The sequence below is a fragment of the Lytechinus pictus genome, chromosome 17, assembly GCF_037042905.1.
Source record: "Lytechinus pictus isolate F3 Inbred chromosome 17, Lp3.0, whole genome shotgun sequence".
In the NCBI taxonomy this organism is placed as follows: Eukaryota; Metazoa; Echinodermata; class Echinoidea; order Temnopleuroida; family Toxopneustidae; genus Lytechinus; species Lytechinus pictus.
Window position 1 is genome coordinate 12,902,248 of NC_087261.1, and position 25,354 is coordinate 12,927,601.

The window sequence follows — 25,354 nt, forward strand, 5'->3', positions numbered from 1 at the left end:
TGGTTATATACACAACTCAGTGAAATGCAAATGAGAGAGTCGATGATGTCCCCACTCCCTAATTATTTTGTTTTTTATTGTTTGAATTATACAATATTTCAATTTGGTAAAATAATGGTAATTCCACATGTTCAAGGAGGAATAAAATTCGTTTCACATGCCAATGAGGAGAAAATTAGAATTTTTCATATTTCCTATAATAAAATACAAAAATAGTGAGTGGGTGACGTCATCAGTCTGCTCATTTACATACCGATCAGGATGTGCATACAACTGTTTTGTGAAATTATAAGCGAGTTTAAAATGTCATAACTTTCTCATTTAAATTTTTTTTTTATAGGGGGTGGACTTGTCCTTTAATAGGCCAAATGATTTTTTTTGGAAGGACGATGGTGATATAGTATATAGCAATAATAATTAAAAAAATATATACATATTTGAGAAGGAGGAGGAAGAGGAGGAGAAGGAGAAGAAGAAGAAGAAGAAGAAGAAAAAGAAGAATAAGAAGAAGGGAAAGGAGGAGGAGGAAGACCGTTTTTTACCGTTTTACCCCATTTTCCCCTCAATAATTAAAAGGAGAATGAAACAGTTGAAACAAGTCGAACACATACAAAAGAGAAAAATCAAGGGAAGGGCGATTCCATTCTAGAAAAATCAGCCATTTTCACAACATTTTTCAACCTGCTGTCCAAACGAACAAAGAACTTCAATTTTCTTTGTGGTAATATCAAAGTACTACTGGGTAGACATACAAAAAACTGACAACCAACAAAAATATTTTGTCCATAGGTGAATTAGAGCTTAAAATGTTGCGTGTCGTACAGGACATTTCTGTGTCCCGTACGACACACAACATTTTCACCTATGATTTACCCATAATCATTTTTTTTGTGTTGGTTATTAGTTTTTCACATGACTACCCACTATATAATAGCTTTATCATGGACAAAAAAGAATATTTTATTGCCCAAGCATTCGGCTAGGAAACTAGAAATTGTTGTCAAAATGTCCCGTACGACACGTATGGAATCGCCCGGAAGCAGATAAAATGAAGGTTTACATAAGATTGAATAAATGATAAGAAAGCTCTATGCATTTGTATAATTGAGATCACTACTGCAGCTATGTAGATACTCCAGTTGGCAACGCAACCAAGAACTGCGATGTCACCGTTTCCCATTACTTATAATGCGAATTTCATTTATTGTTTTCTTTTATCTAGTCTGTCGCAAGATCAGAATGATGTTGTTTTATTTAATTGAGAGGCCATATACAGGTTTCAAGACATCATGGATGTTTTGTTTTGCCTATTAGAATGAGCAAAAAAGGGGAGATATTTGGGGGTAGGTTATGTTTTCAGATTTGCAATTGGGATGTACATATATGGCATCACAGGTCTTGTTCGCTTAGCCAACATGGCCAATGGGAGGATCGCCATGACATTCTACCCCGATGTTCTCTTCATTCAAACGCTCATCATTTTCTTACTGTTTGTCAATTTTTGCTAAATATTTCGTTGATATTATTCTACATTTCTTTTGCTTTAATTCACACAAGCTCCGCAGGTTTCATTCTCCTTTTATAAGAGGGAGAGTAGTCCCCCCGTGACACCTTACCTGTGTGCTTTATTTGTAAAATTCATAATTGTCTTTCCTTTTCATTTGCCCCCTCTCTTCCTTCCCTTTCTTTATATCTTATCATTTCTAATCCTTAGCATGATTATCCGTCTCCCCTGGGTCTTTCTGTCCTATACAGAAAACGCTGTTTAAAATTTTGATACAACGGTTTTTTTAGTTTATGAAGCTTACAGTTTTAACAAGCGTTTAAAATATCAAACAACAAGGTTTGATTTTAATATACATATTAAAGGTCAAGTCCACCCCAGAAGAAAATGTTGATATAAAATAAATAGAGAAAAATCACACTTGCTTAACATTGAAAATTTCATCAAAATCGGATGTAAAATAAGAAAGTTATGACATTTTTAAGTTTCGCTTATTTTTCACAAAACAGTTCTATGCACAACTCAGTGATATGCAAATGAGAGAGTCAATGATGTCCACCACTCACTTTTTCTTTTGTTTTCTATTGTTTGAATTATACAATATTTCATTTTCTTTTCAGATTTGGCAATAATGACCAACTTGGCTTAATCACATTATGTTAAGACAGTGGTAACTTCCATGTTCAGGGAGGAAAAAATATTTTCTTCACATGACAATGAGGAAGAAATTAAAGTATTTCATATTTCATATAATGGAATACAAAAGAAATGATGGGTGGGTGACGTCATCAGTCCCCTCATTTGCATACAGACCAGGATTTGCATATAACTGTTGTGTGAATTTAAGCGAATCTTTACAATGTTATAACTTTCTTATTTTACATCCAATTTTGATAAAATTTTCAGTGCTATGCTTGTTGGATTTTTCTTCTTATATTCAAGCCAAATTTTTGTTGGGGTGGACTTGGCCTTTAAGCATAATACTCTTCGCTCCCCATTGTCATTCTCTAATATCTCTATTTCCTACCTCCCCTTCTTCATAATTATCTCTTGTGTATTAGCCCCTCCCTTTCCTCGCCTTATTCACCCTTCACACATCCTCCCTCTCCATTCACATTTCCCCCTTAATTTTTTTCTTTCTCCACATTTCTATTTCACTATTCACAACTTCTCTTTCTGACTAGAAGAGTGAAAGTAGGAAACAAGTTTCAATATAAGAAGATAATAATTTATCCGGGCACCGATTCGTCAAAGTTTTATGCCTTAATTGACCAAATCCATTTTATAGTTAACAGGATAAGATGCACTGACTGCTTATTATTACTGATAGATAATGACAATTGTTTGTAACAGCAACCTCTCGGAAACGTGCCCAAATGTCACAAGATTCAATCCCATTCGACTGGAATAAGTAACGAGGACGACATTATTCTCTTCATTAATCATATCGTGCTTTATTTCATTGCTAATTATCTTTGACATTTCATTTCATATGTTTCAAGACACAAAAGGCTTACGGAGGAAATAGTTCAACAAGGGTTGTTTTTATGCTTATATTGTTCATTTGAAAATCATGATGAAAATAAACTATAAGTATGTGTTACATTTGAGACTTGGAATGTGAAGCCAAGTGATTCAAGACAAACCAGTTGGGGGCTTCCATAACCAATATATCATGTAGAAGGAAGGTGTTTAATTTAGACTTTTCTGAATTAGAAAGCCTATGTAGGTAAGTGAATGGCAACTCCTTCAGGGGGAGCTTGATTAAAAATGTAATACATTATTTTGATAGTCTATGTACGCAAAGCCGCCTATATGCACTTGATAAAATAAGCTTCCCAGAAAAGCATCTTCTATAATCATAATGGCTCATACGTTTACATAATTATGTTTGGTGATAACTGAAGAGAGAGTGAAAGAAATGAATAAAGATAGAGAGTAGAAGATAAGAGATGGACAAAGGAAGAAGCAAGAAAGAAAGAAAGAAAGAAAGAAAGAAAGAAAGAAAGAAAGAACGAAAGAAAGAAAGAAAGAAAGAAAGAAGGAAGGAAGGAAAGAAAGAAAGAAAGAAAGTAAATAAGAATAATCAACTTGTAAAATCATTTGCTAAAATCAATAATTCTGGTGGAGCATTTATTCGGTGCACAAGTCATTTGTCATTATGTTTGTCGAGATCGCTGACCACGGATCTAAGCAGCTACGGCTGTTGAACAATGAGAACAAATTTGAGAAATAATTACATATATAAAATGTATGATCTGAAATAAAGTCATGACTCTCTTCACAAAAGGACACATAGGTTATTACTTTAACAAGTCATTTATTATTTCTAGAAAGTGCGACAGAGAGAAGAGAGGGACTGTGATTCGTTTTGTTTTACAAAATTAAATAGTGACAATTAAAAGAAATACAACATCAAAATTTGCATATCCTTAAAAATGTGTTCAGTTATAAGTAAAAACGATACCAACAGTTCTTTTGTACATATTTATTGAACCATATTGAGGGATTATTATGAGTAATAATTCAAAATGAACAAGAAAATAAAACTTGGCTCATTTTAAACTATAATGTAATCATTATAATTACTATTAAAATATTCTTATCAAATGTGGAGTCAACTCCTCGTTAGTTGACCGTCGTCGCTAAGATGTTTATTATGTTGTTGTTTTAAGTTGGAGCAGTTCGAATTTACTGGAAGTCAGATCTACATTTTTATTCGACGATAGTTGACTGTGACGTCATCTAAAATTCCTTTCTTACCTGGGAAACATTGGTCGTAGTGATCCTTGACCCGACATTTCTCGCTGAGGCTCGTAGTCACGAAACACCAAGGGCGCCCATATTTGTCACTGTCACTTAGTGCCCGGCATTTGTTGTCTTGGTCACTGAAAGCGACGTTGTATTTGTTGGCCTCATTGAGATCGGCCCAATCCATGCACGGTAAACCAGTCTCGGTGACGTTCACGCTGCCTGCGTAGTCGATACCGAGAGCGGTGGTCATGCACTCCGGGTAGATCCCAACCCTGTCCTCTGTATGAAAGAAAAAAATACGATGAATTATGGAATTAACAAAACAAACAAACAAATAAACAAATAATATAAAACACACACACGCACTGAATTGTAACAAGGCATCGTGATTCTCTCTTAACATTTTCACTCCATTCTGTAGGCCTACCAAGAACTGATCAAGAAAGTATTATCAATGCTTTGATTGGAATTCAAATGTATTTCTTAAATGTAAAATCTAATATGTTTTAAGAGAAAGCATTAACCATGAGTACCTGTGAAAGTGGTTTTCTCTGGGGAAGAAATGGGTGGAGTCACGATAATTATCTCGTTGGCAAAGAACTGATGAATGCTCAGGATTTCTTGGTTTCAATAAAAGCCCAAATATTGTTTCTTTACTACTTTTGGCTACTTGACCTTTAAGATAAATTTATATCAACATTCACGAAATGTTGTGAAAAAGAGGAGCATACGTTTGATGTAAAATTAGAGCCGATCAAAGTGAAACATAAACAAACAAACAAACAACAAAATTCTTAAGTAATAAAAGCGAATTTTACTTGACATTCGTTAATGTTTACCCATCAAACATGCAGGTTTCGTTTTCATCTAACATTGTTTAAACCTTTTTCACTGTTTGCTATTAAAAAACAAAACAAATTAATGTCACTTACGGCCAACAGGATTGCCTTTGTTTGGACATGAGGCACTCAAGTACTTCTCTGTGTCACAGTAGCCCCATCTCTTTCTGTACGGAAAAGAGAGATAGCAATTATAAAAGCTTATTAATTTCATCTCAGGCAAACAAAAGAAAAAAATACAGATACGTAGGACTTACGAAATATCTAACGGTGGTCCGGAATGCGATTTTTTCGTCCGTACTTGTGCACCCGACGAGAGAGGGTAGTAAACCGTTCCCGTAACATTTTCGTAGGTCTATTATGCGGGTTATGGTAATATCAAACGGTTTATTAAGTCAGACTACGACTCATGAATATTCATGGAACAGGATGGCCAATATGATTTCGTTTCAAATAAAAAGCTTCACCGACATTAATCGGTTATCTTTGTGTAGGCCTACCGGTTTATTCATATTTGAAAAGACATTTCAAATACAACTGTATGCGTAATCCGTACAAACAGAAACTCATGGGTTAATAAAAAAGAAAATTTTGATGAATGAAAAACATTGAAGAGAAAGGGCGTTGGGATCTGGCAAAAGTTGAAACTTTAGTGCAAACCGAATTGAACTAAAATTATGCGACTGGCATATGCCTTTATTACGCACTTTCAGCATTGTTTCTGAAATTTCTTTTTGCTGGTAAATAACTGCATTTCTGAACCGATCAAATGCAAGACACGGGTACATACACCCGCCTTCCTGAATTTGAACGTACCACATCTGATTTTGTTCAATATTGGTTCACTTCTACTGCTCAAGTGTGAAAAGTATAAAGTATTTAATTTAGCTTATTTACTACTAGAATGACCAGTACATAATAATTACAAACTTTTGGACCTTTATTGGACATTCCGAATTCCAGGCTCTGCATGATATGCTGGAATATATGCAACTTTTATATCATACAGACAGTGGCGTAACTACGGGGGGGGGGGGCATGGGGGGCACGTGCCCCCCCCCCCCCCCCAATCGGCTGGCCAAAAAAAAAAAAAAGGAAGAGAAACGTAGTAGGAATGAATAAATTATTGTTCATTATAATGTTATATTAAAATAATATAATGTTATATTAATACATAAGAAACATTTTTTCATAACTTTACTTTGCTCAGGCCTAGATGTCTTCATTGTTCCCGGTACTCGCATTGTCTGTTTAACGTTTTTAAGTCAATATACACCAAATATATTTCCTCGCACTTCGACTTATTATTGTTTTATGTAGTGACATATGGTTCTTTTTCATGACTAATTAAAGTGATTGCCCCATTTTAAGGTGTTAATATAAAACATTTCCTGTCCGTGCTTACGTTCGCACTAGTAGATTGGTGAGATATGTCTGCTCTTTATGAATTCCTAAAAATCAGTCCTTAAAATGTCCCTTTTTCTGATCTGAATATCAAAAATTTTCAGCTCGCGCTTCGCGCTCGCATCATTTGGTTAGTGAAATAGGCCTACGTATCGTATGGTCTTAGTAAATTCTTACAACGAGGCCTTAGAATGCCTCTCTTCAGGTCTGAATATCCTAAATTTTCAGCTCACGCTTCGCGCTCGCAATATTTGATGAGTGAGATGCGTATTATCATGATTACAATGACTACAAAAAGTGCTTCATGTGTTTAGATGTAGCAAAATCAGCAAGCGCTTTGCACTCGCATTAGATGGATATGGTGAGATATGTATACTCTTAATGGATTCCTAAAATATAGTCCTTAACATGTCCTTGTTTGGGGTCAATATTTACAAAAATTTCAGCTCGCGCTTCGCGCTCGCATTGTTTGTATAGCAAGAAAGGTATGTATCATGATTACAAAAATTTGCTTATAATGTCCTTTTTTGGTCTGCATATCAAGAATTTTCAGCTCGCGCTTCGCGCTCGCATTATTTGAGCAGTGAGATACATATCCGTTTAATGGCACTGTCCTTAAAATGTCCCTATTAGGTCAGTATACCTGGCAACTGAGCGCGCTTCGCGCGCTCACTAAGTGACTCAAAAATTTTGCTGGTGCCCCCCCCCAATGCCGTGACTCACGGTACGCCACTGCATACAGACAAGAGCAGTAACGCAGGTGTCACAAGTCTTTATGTGGTTTTAAGACCGAATCATCACCTATGACGATTAATTCGCCATGTAGCTAACCCAGAAGTCAGTTGAATGATAATTTTCGACAGAAAATCATTGATGTAATTCATCAGCAATCAGTGAAGGCATTTGCATTCGATATCAATGGCTTCTATCAAATGATCGAGTCGTGCCGCGTTATCGTGTAACACGACCATTCGCGAAAGCATCCTCTGTAAGTACTTTTGTAAGTATTGGGACCCGTCGCTATTTATTAATGATGGGCGTCGTGGATCAATTAACTTGCCGATTTGAAGGAAATCATCAGGTAGGGCAAAGGGCATGTCCTTTAAAAACATTCCAATTACTGGAGCTGATTTACAATTGAGTATTTCGCAAATAACATAGTATGTTTATCGTAATGTCGGGTTAATGATTCGTCACACAGGGTCCGGCAAGGATATTTGTGGTCAAAGACAGATAAAATTCATTGCCATCTGTTCTTGGACCTGTTTCATAAATAGTTAACACTATTGTAACTACACCGTTATTGCCACTACCATGTTGCCATTTGCTGTGATTTGCTGCTAAGCCAAAATGACAAAAGTTGTAACACTAAAACTGGCCTATGGTAATTGTTCGCATTATGGATGTGAATAGTCGCTTTTGAATGGGAAACACGAGTTATACCTCTTTTATGAACCGTATTTCCCAATCGGGGCGGTCTGGACAGTTGAGATATATAGGACCTTTAGTCGAAACGATAACGCACTAACAGGAGATGGTTCAAACTTTGCAGATGTCTCACATTTCAGGCCATTGTACACGATACCATTTCCTGAATCAGTATTCTGAAAATGAAGACGTCTTTTGGTTGTAAGTTCCGGTCCAGATTTGTAACATGAGCATGCTTCTCTTACCCAGCATCGATCGCGATCGGATCAGCGATCCAACACCATGGCCTATCGGTAGCCCCATCAGGACCCGTGCCGTCGTTTCTGCAGTAGTTATGGCTTCCGAAGACTAGCATGTTGTGTCGTGGTTTGCTCTTCTTAGCATCGTTTCTCTTGTTAGGGTAGTTTACATCCCACCGCTGACACACAAAGTTGTCTTCGGTCTGCGAAACGTACCCGTAGTAGTCCGTGCCGATCGGATTGGTGTAGCACTCTGCCTCAACGTAAGCAGAATCCAAGGTTAGAGCGTCGAACGCGGCTTTCTGCTCGGTGAAATCTGTATTAAGAAATATGTAGGCGAGCTTTCATTATCCTGTCAATTCCTCACGAAAGGAACACTTTGTTTTACGTTAATCCATCACAATGATCTTCCACACAGCTAAACCTAAATAATCACAAATGGTTGATCCGTTGATTATTAGTATTTCCTTTGTGAATTACAGGCAATTACCTAATGTCTTAAAAACGTCAAAACTTTACAGTGGATGCATCGAATATGAAGCAATCGTGGCAACGCAATCCCTTTCATGTGCGTTGTACACGAAATAATCTGCTTTAAGTGGAAGAGGTGTTGTTTGTACCTTAAAAAATAACCATTCTACTACCGTTACAGGAATGTGCATGGGAGTTCGGGGTTCAATCGAACCCCCTAAGATAATGTTGGAAAGCAAGCAAGCAAAATAAAAAAATATATGAGAGAAAGGAGAAGAAAAGAAAGAGAAGAAATCGAACCCCTATAAACCATGGCCAAGGGGCTGCTACGATACCTTCAATGTGTGGCTTGTCGTTGCAAATATCAGAGACAGTGGGAACATCACTGCAATACTCCCATTCGATCTCCTCTATGTTAGTGTAGCACCATGGACCCGACTTTCCACTGCCAGGGTAGTTACGACAGAAGTTGGAATGGTCACGGAATAGGTAATGCTCCAAATCTCTGTTCAAAGAAAAGGATAAGAAACAGTAGGTATATTTAGGAATGACAGTCTGTCGGAAGAAACTTTCACCTGGGTACGTTTTTACAGAGTCGCAAATCCTATCAACCCCCCCCCCCCCAAATTGACTAACAACCGAAACACACTTCGATGACGGATTATTACACCAAAGGCATTCCCAACATTCCAAACATTATGATCGATATTGTCTATTTAAAACGTTCGTAAGACCGGGACCTCTTTCCCCGTTCACGGTCCAGCAGTCCGGAAATATCGTCCGGGTGACCCCCGGATGATTTGAGCTGTGACACATTATCCACGGTGACTCCAGACCTGTGATTTTACCACAGAAAAATATTCATTTTTAGACCTGTGTGACAATCTTCAAAGAATTTCAAATTACCCAACGCGGTTCGGATGAGTATTTGCCCAGGCCTGGCACGGGTAGCCGCGGTCAGTGGTATTAACCTCTCCTCTGTAGTCCGACCCGTCGAGTTCCGTGTAGCATGCAGGACCGGTTCCGACAACCAGGACTATGCAGAAGAGGATAAACAATAAAAGTAACTGAATTCTTAGGTTTGGAAATACCAATTTTAGCGTCTCCGGATGTCGAAAAAAATCTATGTAAGGCTATTTTCGAATTCTTTTGGCAATATTTGAGAAAGAAATAAATATGGGGCTTACCGATATTTTTTAAGTTCACATTTAGAGTAATTCTTTACCATCTGCTTGTTTTCCCCTTTTTTTAAATTTAATATGCTACTTCCATGTTTAAACATCTATAGCCGGAAACTATCTAACAAATCATTAAATTTATGTCTCTTGTTATTTCCGTGTAAGCCAGGTATACCTGATTAATTTACATTTAGACACTTAAAAATCCCTTTAAGCAGTTCTACCGACCTTATTGACATCCTTTTCATTTTGCCCTTATTCCGGCACAGTTATATATTATCTTCAATTCTTCAAAGAAATACCATTGTAGTTACTCAATAAATATAGGAAACATTCGGAATAACGAACGTAGGACAGCATAGATTGAAATTAGGGTCGCGTTTTCACATCGCAGTATTTTCACATTATTCCGTTTAAAGACCATACTCACCAATTTCGCAGTTCTGTCCAGTGAAACCGGGGTCGCAGGTGCATTCATATGATCCTTGTAAGTTTGTGCATATACCACCGTTTGAACACGGTGCCATCAAACATTCATCAATATCTATCAAAACAAACAAATAAATATATAAATGCCTGAAAGAATACATCCAAAGAACTAGTAAAAATTACCGACCATTTGAAATTGGATGAAATCATTACTATTGGCCAGGGATGAGATTTTTATATTGAAATATGTTATTCAATAATAAAAAAATGCTCGCCATTTTACCAAATTAAAATCCCAAATACATGACAGTCCTATTAAAAACAGTTATGTTAGATGAACTAGAAATCAAATGCTCATCATATTCGCTTCATTGCAACCTTTCAATCTGAAAGGTTACACGACATTTGCTCTTGCGACAATTGCTCCGAGCTTAATTTCGTCAAAGAGGTATAGGGTTAGGGTTGCAATAGGGTTTTATGTTAGGTGTAGGGTTATAAGCTTAGTGTAGGGTAAAATGTTTAACTCAGGGATGGAGTTGATGTTTCAATTAGTGTATGGAATTTAGAGCGGAGCAATTGTCGCCGGAGAAAATGTCATGGAACCAAATTGACCGAATTTGTTGTTTTTACCAATCTCGCAGGTTTCGCCCACGAATCCTTCGGCACATTGACAGATAAATCCACCAAATTCATTGACGCATTCGCCACCGTTTTCGCAAGGTTGCTGACTGCATTCATCCGTATCTAAAAATATGAAAAATGGAAGCGAAAAAGAAAATGAAGGAGAAGATGAAGAATAAGAAGGGGCAAAAATTCAAAATTCATTATTGAAAGATTCAGAACTAACCACCGCAACAAAAAGAAAGTTCATTTGAAATATATATTGCAAGTGAGGACAAAATTGTCAATGCTTACCCATATCGCAAGTAGGTCCTTCGAAGCCGAGTGGACATTCGCAGATGAATGAATTGACATCATCGATGCACGCTCCGCCGTTCTCGCATGGATTCGATTCGCATTCATCAATGTCTACAGAAATTTTGAATAAAAATTGTAATTTTTTTCTAGTAATGTTTGTCCATTGCAAAATGGATCCAGGGGGGGGGGGGGGGGACATGGGCTCCACCCGCCTTAAAAATGATAAAATCTATGAAAAAAAAAACATACTTCAGACAACTGTTTTAAAAAGCTAGTGAGCCCCCTCTGTGCATTGGGGTGGGGGTTCTCCGAGATTCTTCATCCAACAAGTTGTCAGATCTGACAAGTTTAATTGGTTTTGATGGGCTGAGAAGCAAAGGGATTTCAACTGTGTACTATGCAAAATGTTGGATAAAACACACTTTGTCGGATAAACATACAGAACCTCCTTACGATTTTTGCTCCCCTGGATCGATGGATCCGCCGCTGTCCCACACTCCACACCCCATACACAAAGACTCACAAAAATATCACTTTGCATCAAATGTCCATTTCCATAGGTTGATTTCAGTCTTCTGTATACTATGACAGAATATTGGAAAATGTGTTTTTTCAGTCCTTCTTTTATTTTGTTTCATTTAAATCGGGGCAAAACCTTTCTGCCATCTTTCTTATGAAGTTGCAATCGTTGTCAGGTTGCTAAACCTCACTTAATTTAACGATTTCACGGTGAGGGGAAACATTCAACATAATTTTTACCAGGATTTCTGCTCGGTAGTCCAAAAGTTTCTTGTTCTGAAAATGATATGATGCTCGATATTCTACAGGTTGGATGATTCGAAAAGGAAAGTAGTAAACTTTCGTTTCTATTACTGAGCAAATGTCCGCATTAATTTTCATCTAATTTAGCTGGTATGGCTCGGGTGTGGTGGTCCAGAAAGTTGACAAAAATGTTATGGTTATCTATTTATTTGAACGATGTTTTTTTTTGTGTAAACCTGCATCAATTTCCGAGAAAAAAACACCTGTCAATTAAAACATTAGGTCATTTGTTGTACCTCTCATTGCCATAGATTTAATATGAAGAGTCATTGTGATGTGATGATGTTTCTGAGTAAGTCATTATTTTTCTTTTACTATTCATTTATCTGTCAGCTTGTCAGAGTCATTATGATATTATGATGTGATGATGTTTCTGAGTAAGTCATTATTTTTCTTTTACTATTCATTTATCTGTCAGCTTGTCAGAGTCATTATGATATTATGATGTGATGATGTTTCTGAGTAAGTCACTATTTTTTCTACTATTCATTTATCTGTCAGCTTGTCTGGAATAAACTTTTTTTTCAGTTGTGTTACAGATTTTCTCCATTCTCTCACTTACTGATATGGCAGCGATCTCCCCTGAAGCCAGGTGCACAAATACAAGAAAAGGAGTTGAGTTCATCGACGCACAATGCATCATTCTCGCACGGATTCGAGGCGCACTCGTCAATGTCTGAAAGAAGGAGAAAGTATGAAAGTTTATTGATACCTTCCAATCACTCATTAGTTTATTTCAATCCATTATCTTTAGTTTGCGTTACAGATTTATTTCTTCTATTGAAACTTACTGATTTGGCATCGGTCTCCTTCAAAGCCAGTCGCACAGTTACAGGTAAAAGAATTCAGTCCATCGACGCACAATGCACCATTTTCGCACGGATTCGAGGCGCACTCGTCAATGTCTGAAAGAACACGAAGAAGGAGAAAGTATGAAAGTTTATTGATACCTTTCAATCACTCATTAGTTTATTTCAATCCATTATCTTAAGTTTGCGTTACAGATTTATTTCTTCTATTGAAACTTACTGATTTGGCATCGGTCTCCTTCAAAGCCAGTCGCACAGATACAGGTAAAAGAATTCAGACCATCGACGCACAATGCACCATTTTCGCAAGGATTCGAGGCGCACTCGTCAATGTCTGAAAGAAGGAGAAAGTATGAAAGTTTATTGACACCTTCCAATCACTCATTAGTTTGTTTTAATCCATTATCTTTAGTTTGCGTTACAAGTTTATTGCTTTTAATTTAAACTTACTGGTTTGACATCGGTCTCCTTCGAAGCCAGGCGCACAATTGCAGGTAAAATAATTCAGTCCATCGACGCACATTCCGCTATTCTGACACGGGTTAGAGGCACATTCGTTGATATCTGAAAGTTTTTGCATAAAAAAGTATTCAGTAAAGAAAGAAATCCTCAAAATATCCACCTTATCATAAACAAACCGGGTTTTATTTCTCTCATTATGTTCGCATTAAATTTTGGCTTAGTCCACGTGACATATTTTCAATACTTTAAATCGATATCCTCCAAAGCCAGTTGCACAATTACAGCTAAATGAACTTAGTCAATTAACGTGCGTCCAAAATTTTAGCAAAACTTTAATGCGCATCTGCAAACACCCGTGTATTAGTGCCCCAAAACTCACACAAAAATTATATTAATTTATTTTGCGTATTTAGTTCTTTCTCAAAACTTACCAGTTTGGCATCGATCTCCTTCAAAGCCAGACGCACAGGTACAGGTAAATGAATTGAGTCCATCGACGCAAGCTCCTCCATTTTGACACGGGTTCGATGCACATTCATTAATATCTTAAAGAAATTAGGTAAATGTAATATGATTTGAAAAAAGATCCTCGCAAACATTAATCCCATCCGAGCCATTTCCTTTTGATTATCATGTTAGCAAATGGCCTTACACATTGGGCTTAGTCTACATGAAATATCCTTAGAACTTACGGGTTTTGCACACTTTCCCCTCAAAGCCAGCTACACAATATATATTACAGTTCAAAGAGTTGAATAAAAAAATACGCACATTCGGACATGATTTACGGAGCTTAGGGTTGGATGTCTTGAACGTGAGCTGAAAGCGAATTTTTGCGTGACATATTCAGTTATTTTTTCAAACTTACCGGTTTGGCATCGATCTCCTGTAAAACCAGACGCACAGTCACAGGTAAAGGAATTGACTCCATCTACGCACAGTCCGCCATTTTGGCAAGGAATCGATGCGCATTCGTTGATATCTGTAAGAATTTGCGTAATATAGATAAATTATTCCTTGAAGAAAGAAATCCTCGCAAATATTCTACCAATCTGAACTATTTCCAATTTCATCATTATGTTCATCAGAATACGTCTTACTTTTTTTCTTTGGGTTTTTTTTTTTTTTTAATTTTTTTTTTACACATTTTCAAAATTTACTGGTTTAGCATCAGTCTATGCTAACTTGCTAAGCCATGCAAAGAATTACAAGTAAAGAAATTAACTCCATCAACTCACAACCCACCATCTTTACGATCTTTCGAAAGATATTTATCGACATTCAAAGGGGATTCATAGGCATATGAGAAATATAACTACGAAGTTTATCGATATAAACTTTGCGAATGCTCTACCCCAACACCCTTATCGATTGTCCGAATTTACACAACAATTCAACGGCTTAATTTTCCGTCGCAGATTTGAAGTTTAGTCCTTTCTTGACAAATAAAGCTTACTGGTTTGGCATCTGTCTCCTCCAAAGCCAGACGCACAATTACAGGTAAAGGAATTGACTCCATCGACGCAAGCTCCTCCATTTTGGCAAGGGTTTGATGCGCATTCGTTGATATCTGAAACATATCAAGTCTTATGATTAAATCTTTGCAGACGACGTACAAACCCAATATCGTAAAGCAGTATTATATAGCTCCTGTCATAATAGCCATTGTTAGCTACAAATTTAATCTTACTGTTAAATGTCAGAATAGCAAACAGGTAAATATATTCCATCAAGACTTCAGATTATTATGCATGATATATTTTATCCCTGTGGCAATTGCCTTGTAGATGAAACAAAAATCAATTAGGCCTACATCTAATTACCATACATCTATATTTCTATCTATTCCATATACATCTATCTATTTTATCCAAGATACAAGAGTGTCATTTCCAAATTCATAAAACTGATCAAAACATTTTCCCTAGTCGCGTCACACCTCCATAGTCAGTTAGCAATATAAACTTTTGTAATTCAAGTAAGTATTGAAACTCTGATATTGTGGTATTTAAGAGCATTTTTCAAATATTTTGTTATTCCGCAAACAAAGGATATTACTTTAAAGGGTCCGATAACTAATTTTTAATGACTTTTTAAATATGAAATAATAATTCTGGGGGGGGGGGGGTAGCTGTTGGGGGTAAAGCATCCAGAATGTGTACGTACCCGTATTGCAAGTACTTCCGGTGTATCCTGCTACACACGTGCATGAGTAGGTTTGAGAGGTCAGACGAGTGCAGGATCCGTGGACGCATGGATTCGACGTGCATGGGTCTACAGTGATGTCACGAAAATGTAAGAATGTATCCTTAAACCATGATTATATTCAACACTTACAGTATTGGTAAACGGTTACTTATGAAAATACCCCGATGCTATTGGCAATTTAGAGCCAATATTACTCTGGAAATTACAAGACTTATATACCATGCATATTTTTATCCGCGGGTTGAAGTAATTTTGGCGAAATGTCAATAATAGCTGTCATTTCGATGTTTGCTCACAACCTTTCAATTTATGGCAACATTTAAGCTGGTAAACAAAGTCATGGCATTGAAAAAAATGCCATGATGGTTCAATAAAGAAAAATGAAAGTTATTCCTATTGTAAACTAGTTTCAACAGAACAGTCACAACATATAAGTCTGCAATGATTCAATCAAAACTCTGCTTCACTTCCTTGCATGGCGTCATTGGCCCGTATTCTGAAGTCGGGTTTAACTAAAACTCAGGTTTAAAGTTGTGGTTTAAGTATGGGAAGCCAAAAGTATCAAAATTTTTATTAAGTTGTATGTTTCTTATGTTTACTGTGCTCTTTCCTGATTCATCGATGGTGAAGACAATCATCTATTTATACTTCCTACACAATTATGAATGATTTGAGAGCCGAATGAGCTGAAAGTATGATATCTCTACTGTTAGTGATTATGTAATAATTGGCTGTCCATACTTAAACCACAACTTTAAACCTGAGTTTAAGTTAAACCCGACTTCAGAATACGGGCCATTGTGTTTAGTGCCCATGGGCTAATTGGAATATTCATTGTGAGAACTCGTACTATTAGGTGGCAACGAGTTCTGTTATCATAACTGATTTTTTTCCTTTAATACTTCTCCTATTATTTTATTCAGACTATGAGGACATACCGGTACACGAATCGTCTGCCAAGATGTGATCGAGAAGTTCTGTTGGAAAAAAGGTAAAATAAATAATGATAATGACAATCAGGAAGCAGAATCGGATATGAGGATAATGCTGATGCATGATTGATGGGAATATTTATCTTCTGCAAATTCGTATTATTTAAGCAGTATGTGTGTTATATTACTAGTAGTAGTATGACTACTACTACTACTACTAATACTTCTGACTACTTCTCCAGATTCTATTTCTATTTCTCCGCCCCCCCCCCTTAACGCTCACACTTTTCAACATGTTTTTATTAAGGATTTCATTCAAATAAGTTATATAACATCAAGATAAATAATTATAACAAAATTTGCAAATCTTCATTTTACTTTATCAAGAATATACAATAAGTATTTACCAAAAACTGAAGCAGTTAATTGTAGAATGAAATGCCTAAAATATATACCATTCTACTAGGAAAACTAAACTCACACACATACTCGCCAGTTACAAGCACACACCTTCAACTCCCACGCACACAATTCTACTACTTTTAAGTTAATAAGATATATTTTGGGCGTTCTCAATGGAGTCATGAAATGTATTACTCATTGACATATGGAATCACAACAAAAATTCCCCCATTCATATAAGATCTGTCCATATTTTATTTTGAAAGTATTTATCGATAGTGGAATATATTAATATATTTGTAATTAAATATGTATTGATACATAGTTAAAATCTTACCCAATGCGTCATTAATCATGTTTTCTATTTGGTGAGAGAATTAGAAAGAAGAAAAAGGTCATGAAAATCGCAAAAAAAATTCAAAGGAAGAAAAAAAAAACACGAACATATTGAAATTACAATTAGAGCCACTTAATCAGACCTAAAAATCATACTTTAACTCCGCCACCTAGTGGCCAATATACCAGTATTGCCTGAAATGATCTAAATTCAGGAACATGATGATTAAATCGCTACAACTGCAGCCCTGCCGATAAATTATTGTTTAGTTTTTAAACCCCATTTCATTATACTTAAACGAATAATCATTTTCGTGAGCATTCCTTATAATTCAGAAGTATTTGTTAACATCTGGCATGGCGTATAGGCCTACCAATATCACAATTTGTGGAAATTGGTCTGGTATAAAAATGGTAATTGGAGAGCATGGACATATAGATTAGTCTTTTTGGGATATAGGCATAAATAATGGCATGATTCAACTATAAATTGTTATGGTGTATTGCAATCAACAACTTTTTCAATTGACTTTACAAAGCCGATTGATTATTATTGTTTTCATACTTTTTTTAAAGACTCCTCAAAATTCATGTCGGTAGGAGAAATTGAAATTACATGAGGAATTTAATAAAATTTACTTCATATCGATTCCTAAGATTTGATTTTACCATCAATTTGGTTAAATATATACCGCAAAATAACTTGCGAAAAACAAAACGAATTACAACCCTCAGAACACCCTAGATTGGAGATAAACCGAAGCGCTATATTCATATCTTACCTGAATTCGGGCAGTCTAAAACTGTAAGGGAATGAAATAGAGATATTAATTTAAATCATAGCTACATTCAATACAATAATTTTTAAACTTTGGACAATAGAAAGGCGTATACTGTAAAAAATGTAACAAATCATAAATGGCTTTGCATTGCCCAAATTCCTGCATGTGGTGATAACAAGCACGGCGTTCGGTAATCATTCCTAATACCTTACCTTTTTTTGAAAAAATAAAGCTGTTCTGAAACACGACTCCATTCGTAATGCATATATATATATATATATATATATATATATATATATATATATATATATATATATATATATATATATATATATATATATATATATATATATATATATATATATATTCTTTAAGTTTTTACCCCCCAACCTGCCTTAATCCCTATTTTGCAGAAAATAATATAAAATGATAATAGATTACTTGCCCAAGTATAGTGATAAACTGACTCGTGCGGGGAGGGGGGGGGGGGGGGTTATTGGTATTTTGTATCGAATATGATTACAATTAAACACGAGTGTAAAGCTCTTCAATCACGTCTTTCTTTTTAAAGGGCGGTGAGCACATCTTTTTGTGGCTTGGCTTGTCAGTCTGCAATAGGATTAATTCATTATTCGATTCAATCTGATTGGTATTATTCAATATTATTTTATTATCCTTTTAATCTTACTCAGCCTGAAATAATTTACCTGGTCTGCACATATCCCTGTCCATGTTAGCGATGCAGCGCTCTGAAATAAAACAGATTGAATTTGTTAAAACGAGTACAAATGATAGTAATTTGCCTTTCTTAATGTTTTCAATAGTAGTTCCTGTAGGTCTATTTGATGATGATTTTAATATTGACATGATTGAGCAGTGCTGATGACCGATATCACTCATTATTATGATATGAAATTATAATGAGATGGGCAAACAAGAAACTACTCGATACTCAAATACAAATCATGACCACCATCATCATCATCAGCAGCAGTAGCAGCATCTTCATCATCATCAGTATCATCACCGCCAACACCACCACCATCATCATCCATATAGTGAACACCAACACCATCATGTCTATCATACATGTTTCACATGGTAAAATACCTACAGTAAATCAGTGTGTAAGATCCATGCACTTTCATCTCACTCATGGGGAACAGTCCAGAATAAATAAGATATCCCCATTAGCATCAGCACCACCACTACCATCATCATCTCCATCATCATCATCATCATCACCATCATCATCATCATCAACATCATCATCACCATTATAATTTTATCATCATCATTATCATCATCACCATCATCATCATTGTAATCATCATCATCACCGTTATCATCAAGGAATATCGAAAGTTATCTCACGGAGCTGGTTAGATGAAACCATCCCGGGGACGAGGTCGCTGATAACCTGGGCATAGTCGCAGAAGTCAATCTGGATTGAGGTCATCTGATAGATGTTACATGTACCCTCTGAAATAATATCAAAGGAAAAAAGTGTGGATATTATTAGAACTGAGTTATTGGAATCAGATTGTTCTTACACTTTATTACTTTTCTATTTTTCTTCTTCCATTTCTTTTATTCATCGCTATCTTTCTTTTATTATTTACTTCTTTCATTTCTCCTTTCTTCTTTTATCTGTCGTTCTATCAATCTTGTGCCCATCTTTCTTCCCGTTTTCATTTATTCTCCATTTTGCAGTACAGTTTAATACAGGAAATATAAACATGTATGCCGACATGAAAGACGTTCTACAATTTTCATTAAAATATATATATAATGCTATAACTAAATCCAATGGAAGAAAGAAAAAAAAAACAGTATGTTTACCCCCCCCCAAAAAAAAAAAAAAATCAAACAAGATATGTGATACGTGATACGTGAATGAATAAAATACAAACGAAAAGATCCGACAAAAAATACTTTATATGTGCTCTGTTCTATTTTATGTATTCTGCGTATTACATACTCTATAACTTTTTACATTTTCTTATAGCATGTATAGTCAGTTCTTTATCTAATCATCCATTTTGTTCTTTCAGTATTTCACTACAGTTTTTTTTACCCCTAATCTATTTTGATTTCTTTATCCATTCTATGATTACTTCCTTACTTCTCCCATTACATATTTCTTTTATATATAATTATTCCTTTTATGTTTTCATAATGCAATACCAATCACATAATGTGTGTAATACTCACCAACCGTCATGGCTCCAAGAGACATGAGTAGGCAGGCAATTAAAAATGGCCCCATGACTTCTTCGACGTCGATTTCTACAGCAGAGAAACAGTCCAATGTACCTTGCCACGTGATAAAAAAGAAAACACATGGAAAATGATCTCAATAATGCTATTCATTTCCTTTCCTGAGTCATGTGGATCGGCTGAAGAAGGAACAAATTAAAATCTAAGTTCGAGTGCAAGTGCTTTTTATTGCCCATATTTATCAAAATAAAATTAGATTACAATGCAACAAAATAATGTTGTACAATTAACTGAGAGGCGCTTACAATACCTAATTGATACATGTGTACATATGCAAAACATTTCATATATATATTGATTGATTGATTCTTTATTTCCATGCAAAAATAAATCATACAACAGAAAATATATTGACAATATCTCATGGTAAAATAACAATAAACAATCATTGCATGGGAGGGAACAGTCATAAGCACAAGGCTTGAAAAGGACGCCCCTCAAGAAAGACTACGGCCCTGAATAAAATCAATATAAGTCATATTTAAAAATTACAGTAAAAGCAGGGCCAAAAGGAAAACACATCAAGCATGTCAAGAATAAATCAAATGATAATAACACACCAGCCGTGTATCGATTAATATTACTATGTTTAACATAGATACGTCGTATAAAATAATACAAAAAATAAAGTATGCAATATGATGAAAGTCATGAAACTGATGATAGAACAATATCTTAACTCAAATAAGTGCTAATAATGGAATGCTTAAACTCAAACTTAAATTTGTTCAATGTAGGAGCACCACGTATTGTTAAAGCTATATCATTCCAGGTATCTGGACCAGTATGTCTTATTGACCTATGGGCTAAGGCAGTTAGCGGATTTGATAAATGTAAATTTGTTGAGGTTCTCGTAGGATAATTATGAATAAACGAATTCAAAAGGAACATATGATCAAATGTTAATGGTAATTGGCGACAGTGAAACTTAAACATAAACAAAGCAATTTGAAATTTATGTATATCATCAATTTTTAAAGTCTTGAAACGGTTAAAGAGGGGACCAGTATTTTCATAAAAACCAGCGTCGGCACACAAACGAATAGCTTTCTTTTGAAGTAAAAGGATATGGTGATTTTTTTATTTGAATGAGCCCCATACAATATTGCAATAAGTGATATGTGGAAGTAAAATAGTATTATAAATTGAGAGTAATGCTTGAGGAGGTAAATAGTGTTTAACTTTAAACATTATACCTATACATCTTGATACAGACGTCAATATTTTAGATACATGGTCATCCCATGTTAAAAACTCATCTAGAATGACACCTAAAAATCTCACATTATATTTTTGTTCGATAGAAATCCCACTTATCTTTATTTCTTCTGTATAATGATCAGCTATTGTTTTGGAGTTCTTGAAATCAATATAATATGTTTTTTGCAAATTTAAAGACAATTTATTACTTTGGAACCATGTGGATATTTTGGGCAATTCATTATTCAACATTTCAAAAAGCATTCTTTTATTCGAGTTTGAAGAAATAACTGTTGTGTCATCAGCATAAAGAATATATTGTAATAAGGGTGAAGAATATACTATGTCATTTATATACAGAAGAAATAAAAGCGGGCCCAGAATTGAGCCTTGAGGCACACCACAATTAATATACTGTGAATTAGAACTTACTGAATTTATACATGTAAATTGTTGCCTATTTGAAATATAACTATTAAACCAGTTAAGAGTAGTACCTCTAACACCAAAATATTTTAATTTGTAAAGCAATATAGTATGATCCAGGGTATCGAACGCTTTACTTAAGTCCATGAAAACACAAATTACATGTTCCTTTTTTGCTAAAAGAGAAGAAATTTTATCATAAAGATCAACAAGAGCTAGATCAGCAGAATGAAATATGCGAAAACCATATTGGGATGGATTTAATAAATTATGTAATGACAAAAATGAAACTAATCTATTGTAAACAAGACGTTCAAGTATTTTTGAAAATGACGAAAGAATAGAGATAGGGCGACAATTCTCAATGAGTGTCCGATCGTCCTTTTTATAAATTGGAATGATTTTCGCAATTTTCATATGAAGTGGAAAAATTCCGGTTGACATTGAATTATTACATATGTGAACAAAAGGAGTTATAATGCTTAATATAATCTTTTTAAGGAGAAAATTACTAATCTCGTCATGTCCAAAAGAACGACTGTTTTTAAGATTGTTTACGATTTTCAATATTTCCTCAGAATTTGTTGGATTAAAAAACAATGTATGTTGACATGAATTGCGTAAATAATCTGCAAAATTAGTTGTGGTATGTGGTATTTTTCATGCTTGTTCCTGCCCAACATTAACAAAATAATCATTAAAACCGTTAACAATATCATCTAATGATTCATATACAAAATCACCATGTGAATATTTATGATTTAAATTAGCATCCTTTGCTTTCCCCAATAATTCGTTAATATTTTTCCAAGTAGCTGACATATCTCCTTTAGCATTTTCAAATTTTTGTGAATAATATGTTTTCTTTGCATTTTTTATGATACATGTTAAAAAAATTCTATATCTTTTATATTTACTAATATTTTCAGAGGAAGGATTCTTCAAACTAGTTTTATAAAGTTTGTTCCTTTTTCGAATTGACTTTACAATCCCAAAAGTAATCCATGGTTTTCTAGGAGTTTTTGATGACCTTTTTCGTCTAACTTCGTCTATATATATATATATATATGATTAAATAAAGAGCAAGGAAAGACAGGCATGAATTGTACTTCGTTACTACTTACATTAATTTTAGTACATCCACCACTGCAGCCATATGATATACATAGATAATTTTCAAATAAAAATAGTTCTGCACAATTCCATGCTCATTTGCAGTTTTATACCCAACAGGAAAACAACATTACATCGAGAAAGTTTAGTAATAAATTTTACAAATAGATATAAAATGATATGTTAATTCGCTCACACAACGTGTGTTTGATAAAATAATTTGTCTTTTTATGATATACGTTTTTATCTTATCTTACGAGAACTTAAATATCGAATTGTAAAGCATTCAATTTTTATATAGATTTACTAAACCTGAAAAACAAATTCAAGATGAAAGTGAATTCCTTCAATTTCGAATATCCAAACAAACTGAAAATAGCAACAGTGGAGCAGGTATTCTTAATAGTAACCAAGCTTTGCTACTTAGAGAACAAATATTCTTGATTTAAAAAAGTATATAGATAATGCCCTTTATGTCAACATAAAGGAAATATATATCAACTTACCAACAGATAACACGCGGTGAATCCCGTTGGATGAATGTGAATAACTCTGTAAAACATTGCTTCTTTTATACAGTTTTACCACCAAATCTGATGAGAATTTGGACACATGTCGATACGAATATGCCAATATTTCCCTCTTGTCTCCTCCACGTGATTACATATTGATTGGTTTGAATGATAAAGCAGTCAGTCAGATTTGAGATTTCTCTTTTAATTAAGAATTTGATGAATTGATTTTAAGATGTCATAAGTTGACAGTTTTCTTTACTTTCCTTACATTTCTAGTCTGATCACTTCGAAACCTTGCAAACTCTTTATTTGATTTAGTTAATAATGCTGTCCTGATGATGATATGATAGCTTACAGTTAATTTTCACTTTTTATAAGACAATAGTGGTCATTGCAATAATCAGGTAACTCTTAAAAAAGATCAGTCCTTTAATTTTTGTGTTTGTTTTGATATTGCAATGGCCTCTTTCATGAGCATTGACTCTGGAAAAAATTCATACTCTGGAGTTGATGTGTCATAGATTAAATAAATGATATAAGCAACATTATTCTACAAGAAAGAAACTTCACAATACATCTCAATTTTCGTTTGAAATTATCATTCATGTTACTAAACGTTTATAACAATGGCTTGACTTGCCCTACATTAAGTCAGAAAAAAATAACATGGCATTCAATTTGGATTAAAGAAAGATAATACTGTATATGCAATTAAGATAAGGAAAGGGATAAAATCTGATGCAATTGGGAAAAAGTGAATTGACGGACATGCCTGTTTGAAATGAATAATAATTTCAGGTCTACATGCAGTCATTAATTTAATGAATTGTTTTTTAACCTGGCACGGTGGCTTTCTTACATACTTTTACTTTGTTCATTCGTATTGCACCACCCCCTCCATAGAATCCTCATTAATCCTAGATCATTGACCCTGTGCTTCCATAAAATTGATGATGCAATGCTCTGTAGGAGTGTTGGAATTATGTGGAAATATATCTTCTTGTTGCAATATAGTAGTGCAAATTTACTCAACAATATCTCATAATGTTGGAGACTGTTGACTGAAAAAGTTGAAGATTTTAGTTGTGACATATTTGAGTATACGTATGATAAGAGGATTGTATGTTTGATAAGAGGAAACAATGACATTTCGATTCAACAGGTGTGGTTTATCAGTTTTAGAACTTATCAAAATAATTTCGATATCATTCTGAATTAATTTTCCCAAAAGTGAGCGACTGTATAAATTGACTGAAGGCAAGATTTTAATTAATTTAATGTATTACCCCCAGCTTTTTGTATTTTTTCCATTTTCTCTCCCTCTCTCTTTCTTTCTCTTCCTTTCTTTTCCTCTTCTTTGTTGTTATTCCCGTATTCCCGTTCCGTAGGAATTTCTTCTTAAAAATCCATCCTCTTTCCACGGGATATTATCGAACTCGATGAAAAAAGCACCATCAACCTTAACCATGTTAACAACAAGAACAACAGTATTCTACCTTCATGTCATTCTCGCTTTCATCAATCAATCCCTCCTCCAAACCATCCCTCTGCCCATGCCCCCCCTCTCTCTCTCTCTTTCTTCTTAACACTCTTTCACCTCCCACACATCCCCTTCTAACTCTCTATTTCCTCCATCATGTCCATATTGGCCACCATTTCCTACTTCCAAACCTCTATATCTTCTCCTCCCCCGGCCCCGGACCCCACCCTCCTTTCAACGGGCTTTCAACCCTCCCTCCTATTCATGCCTATATATCATCCCACCCCACCCTCCTCCCAACGCTCTATCTCATCCAACCCCCCCCCCTCCTCCCAATCCTCATTCTCCTCCCACCCCTCCCCAACCATCTGTATCTCCTAGCTCCTACCCCAACCTCCTCACAACCCTTTATCTCCTCCCATC

General features: G+C 35.1%; 1 protein-coding gene across 1 annotated transcript; it reads right to left on the bottom strand.

Annotated features, from left to right (window-relative positions):
- Positions 1–2,713: 2,713 nt before the first annotated feature.
- On the bottom strand, positions 2,714–23,744 carry LOC129280298 (fibropellin-1-like). The gene is made up of 24 exons (XM_064111855.1): positions 23,443–23,744; positions 20,132–20,233; positions 19,292–19,399; positions 18,625–18,666; positions 17,918–17,938; positions 17,137–17,160; positions 16,404–16,442; positions 15,424–15,531; positions 14,714–14,827; positions 14,126–14,239; positions 13,689–13,802; positions 13,246–13,359; positions 13,016–13,129; positions 12,778–12,891; positions 12,549–12,662; positions 11,162–11,275; positions 10,877–10,990; positions 10,248–10,361; positions 9,546–9,675; positions 8,975–9,144; positions 8,175–8,484; positions 5,191–5,264; positions 4,268–4,537; positions 2,714–3,707 (listed from the first exon to the last, which is right to left on the bottom strand). Exons 2-24 carry the CDS (start codon positions 20,184–20,186, stop codon positions 3,694–3,696), a joined length of 2,505 nt encoding a protein of 834 aa, XP_063967925.1. The 5' UTR covers positions 20,187–20,233; positions 23,443–23,744; the 3' UTR covers positions 2,714–3,693.
- Positions 23,745–25,354: the final 1,610 nt, after the last annotated feature.

What these genes read in the sequence shown, in the direction of transcription:
- LOC129280298 (XM_064111855.1), bottom strand. Translation starts at nt 20,186, where the DNA reads ATGGGGCCATTTTTAATTGCCTGCCTACTCATGTCTCTTGGAGCCATG. An exon ending in GGTTTCATCTAACCAGCTCC is followed by an intron (nt 18,667 to 19,291) that starts GTGAGATAACTT and finishes GTTTTATTTCAG; the next exon opens with AGCGCTGCATCGCTAACATG. An exon ending in CGGAAGTACTTGCAATACGG is followed by an intron (nt 14,828 to 15,423) that starts GTACGTACACAT and finishes GATATGTTTCAG; the next exon opens with ATATCAACGAATGCGCATCA.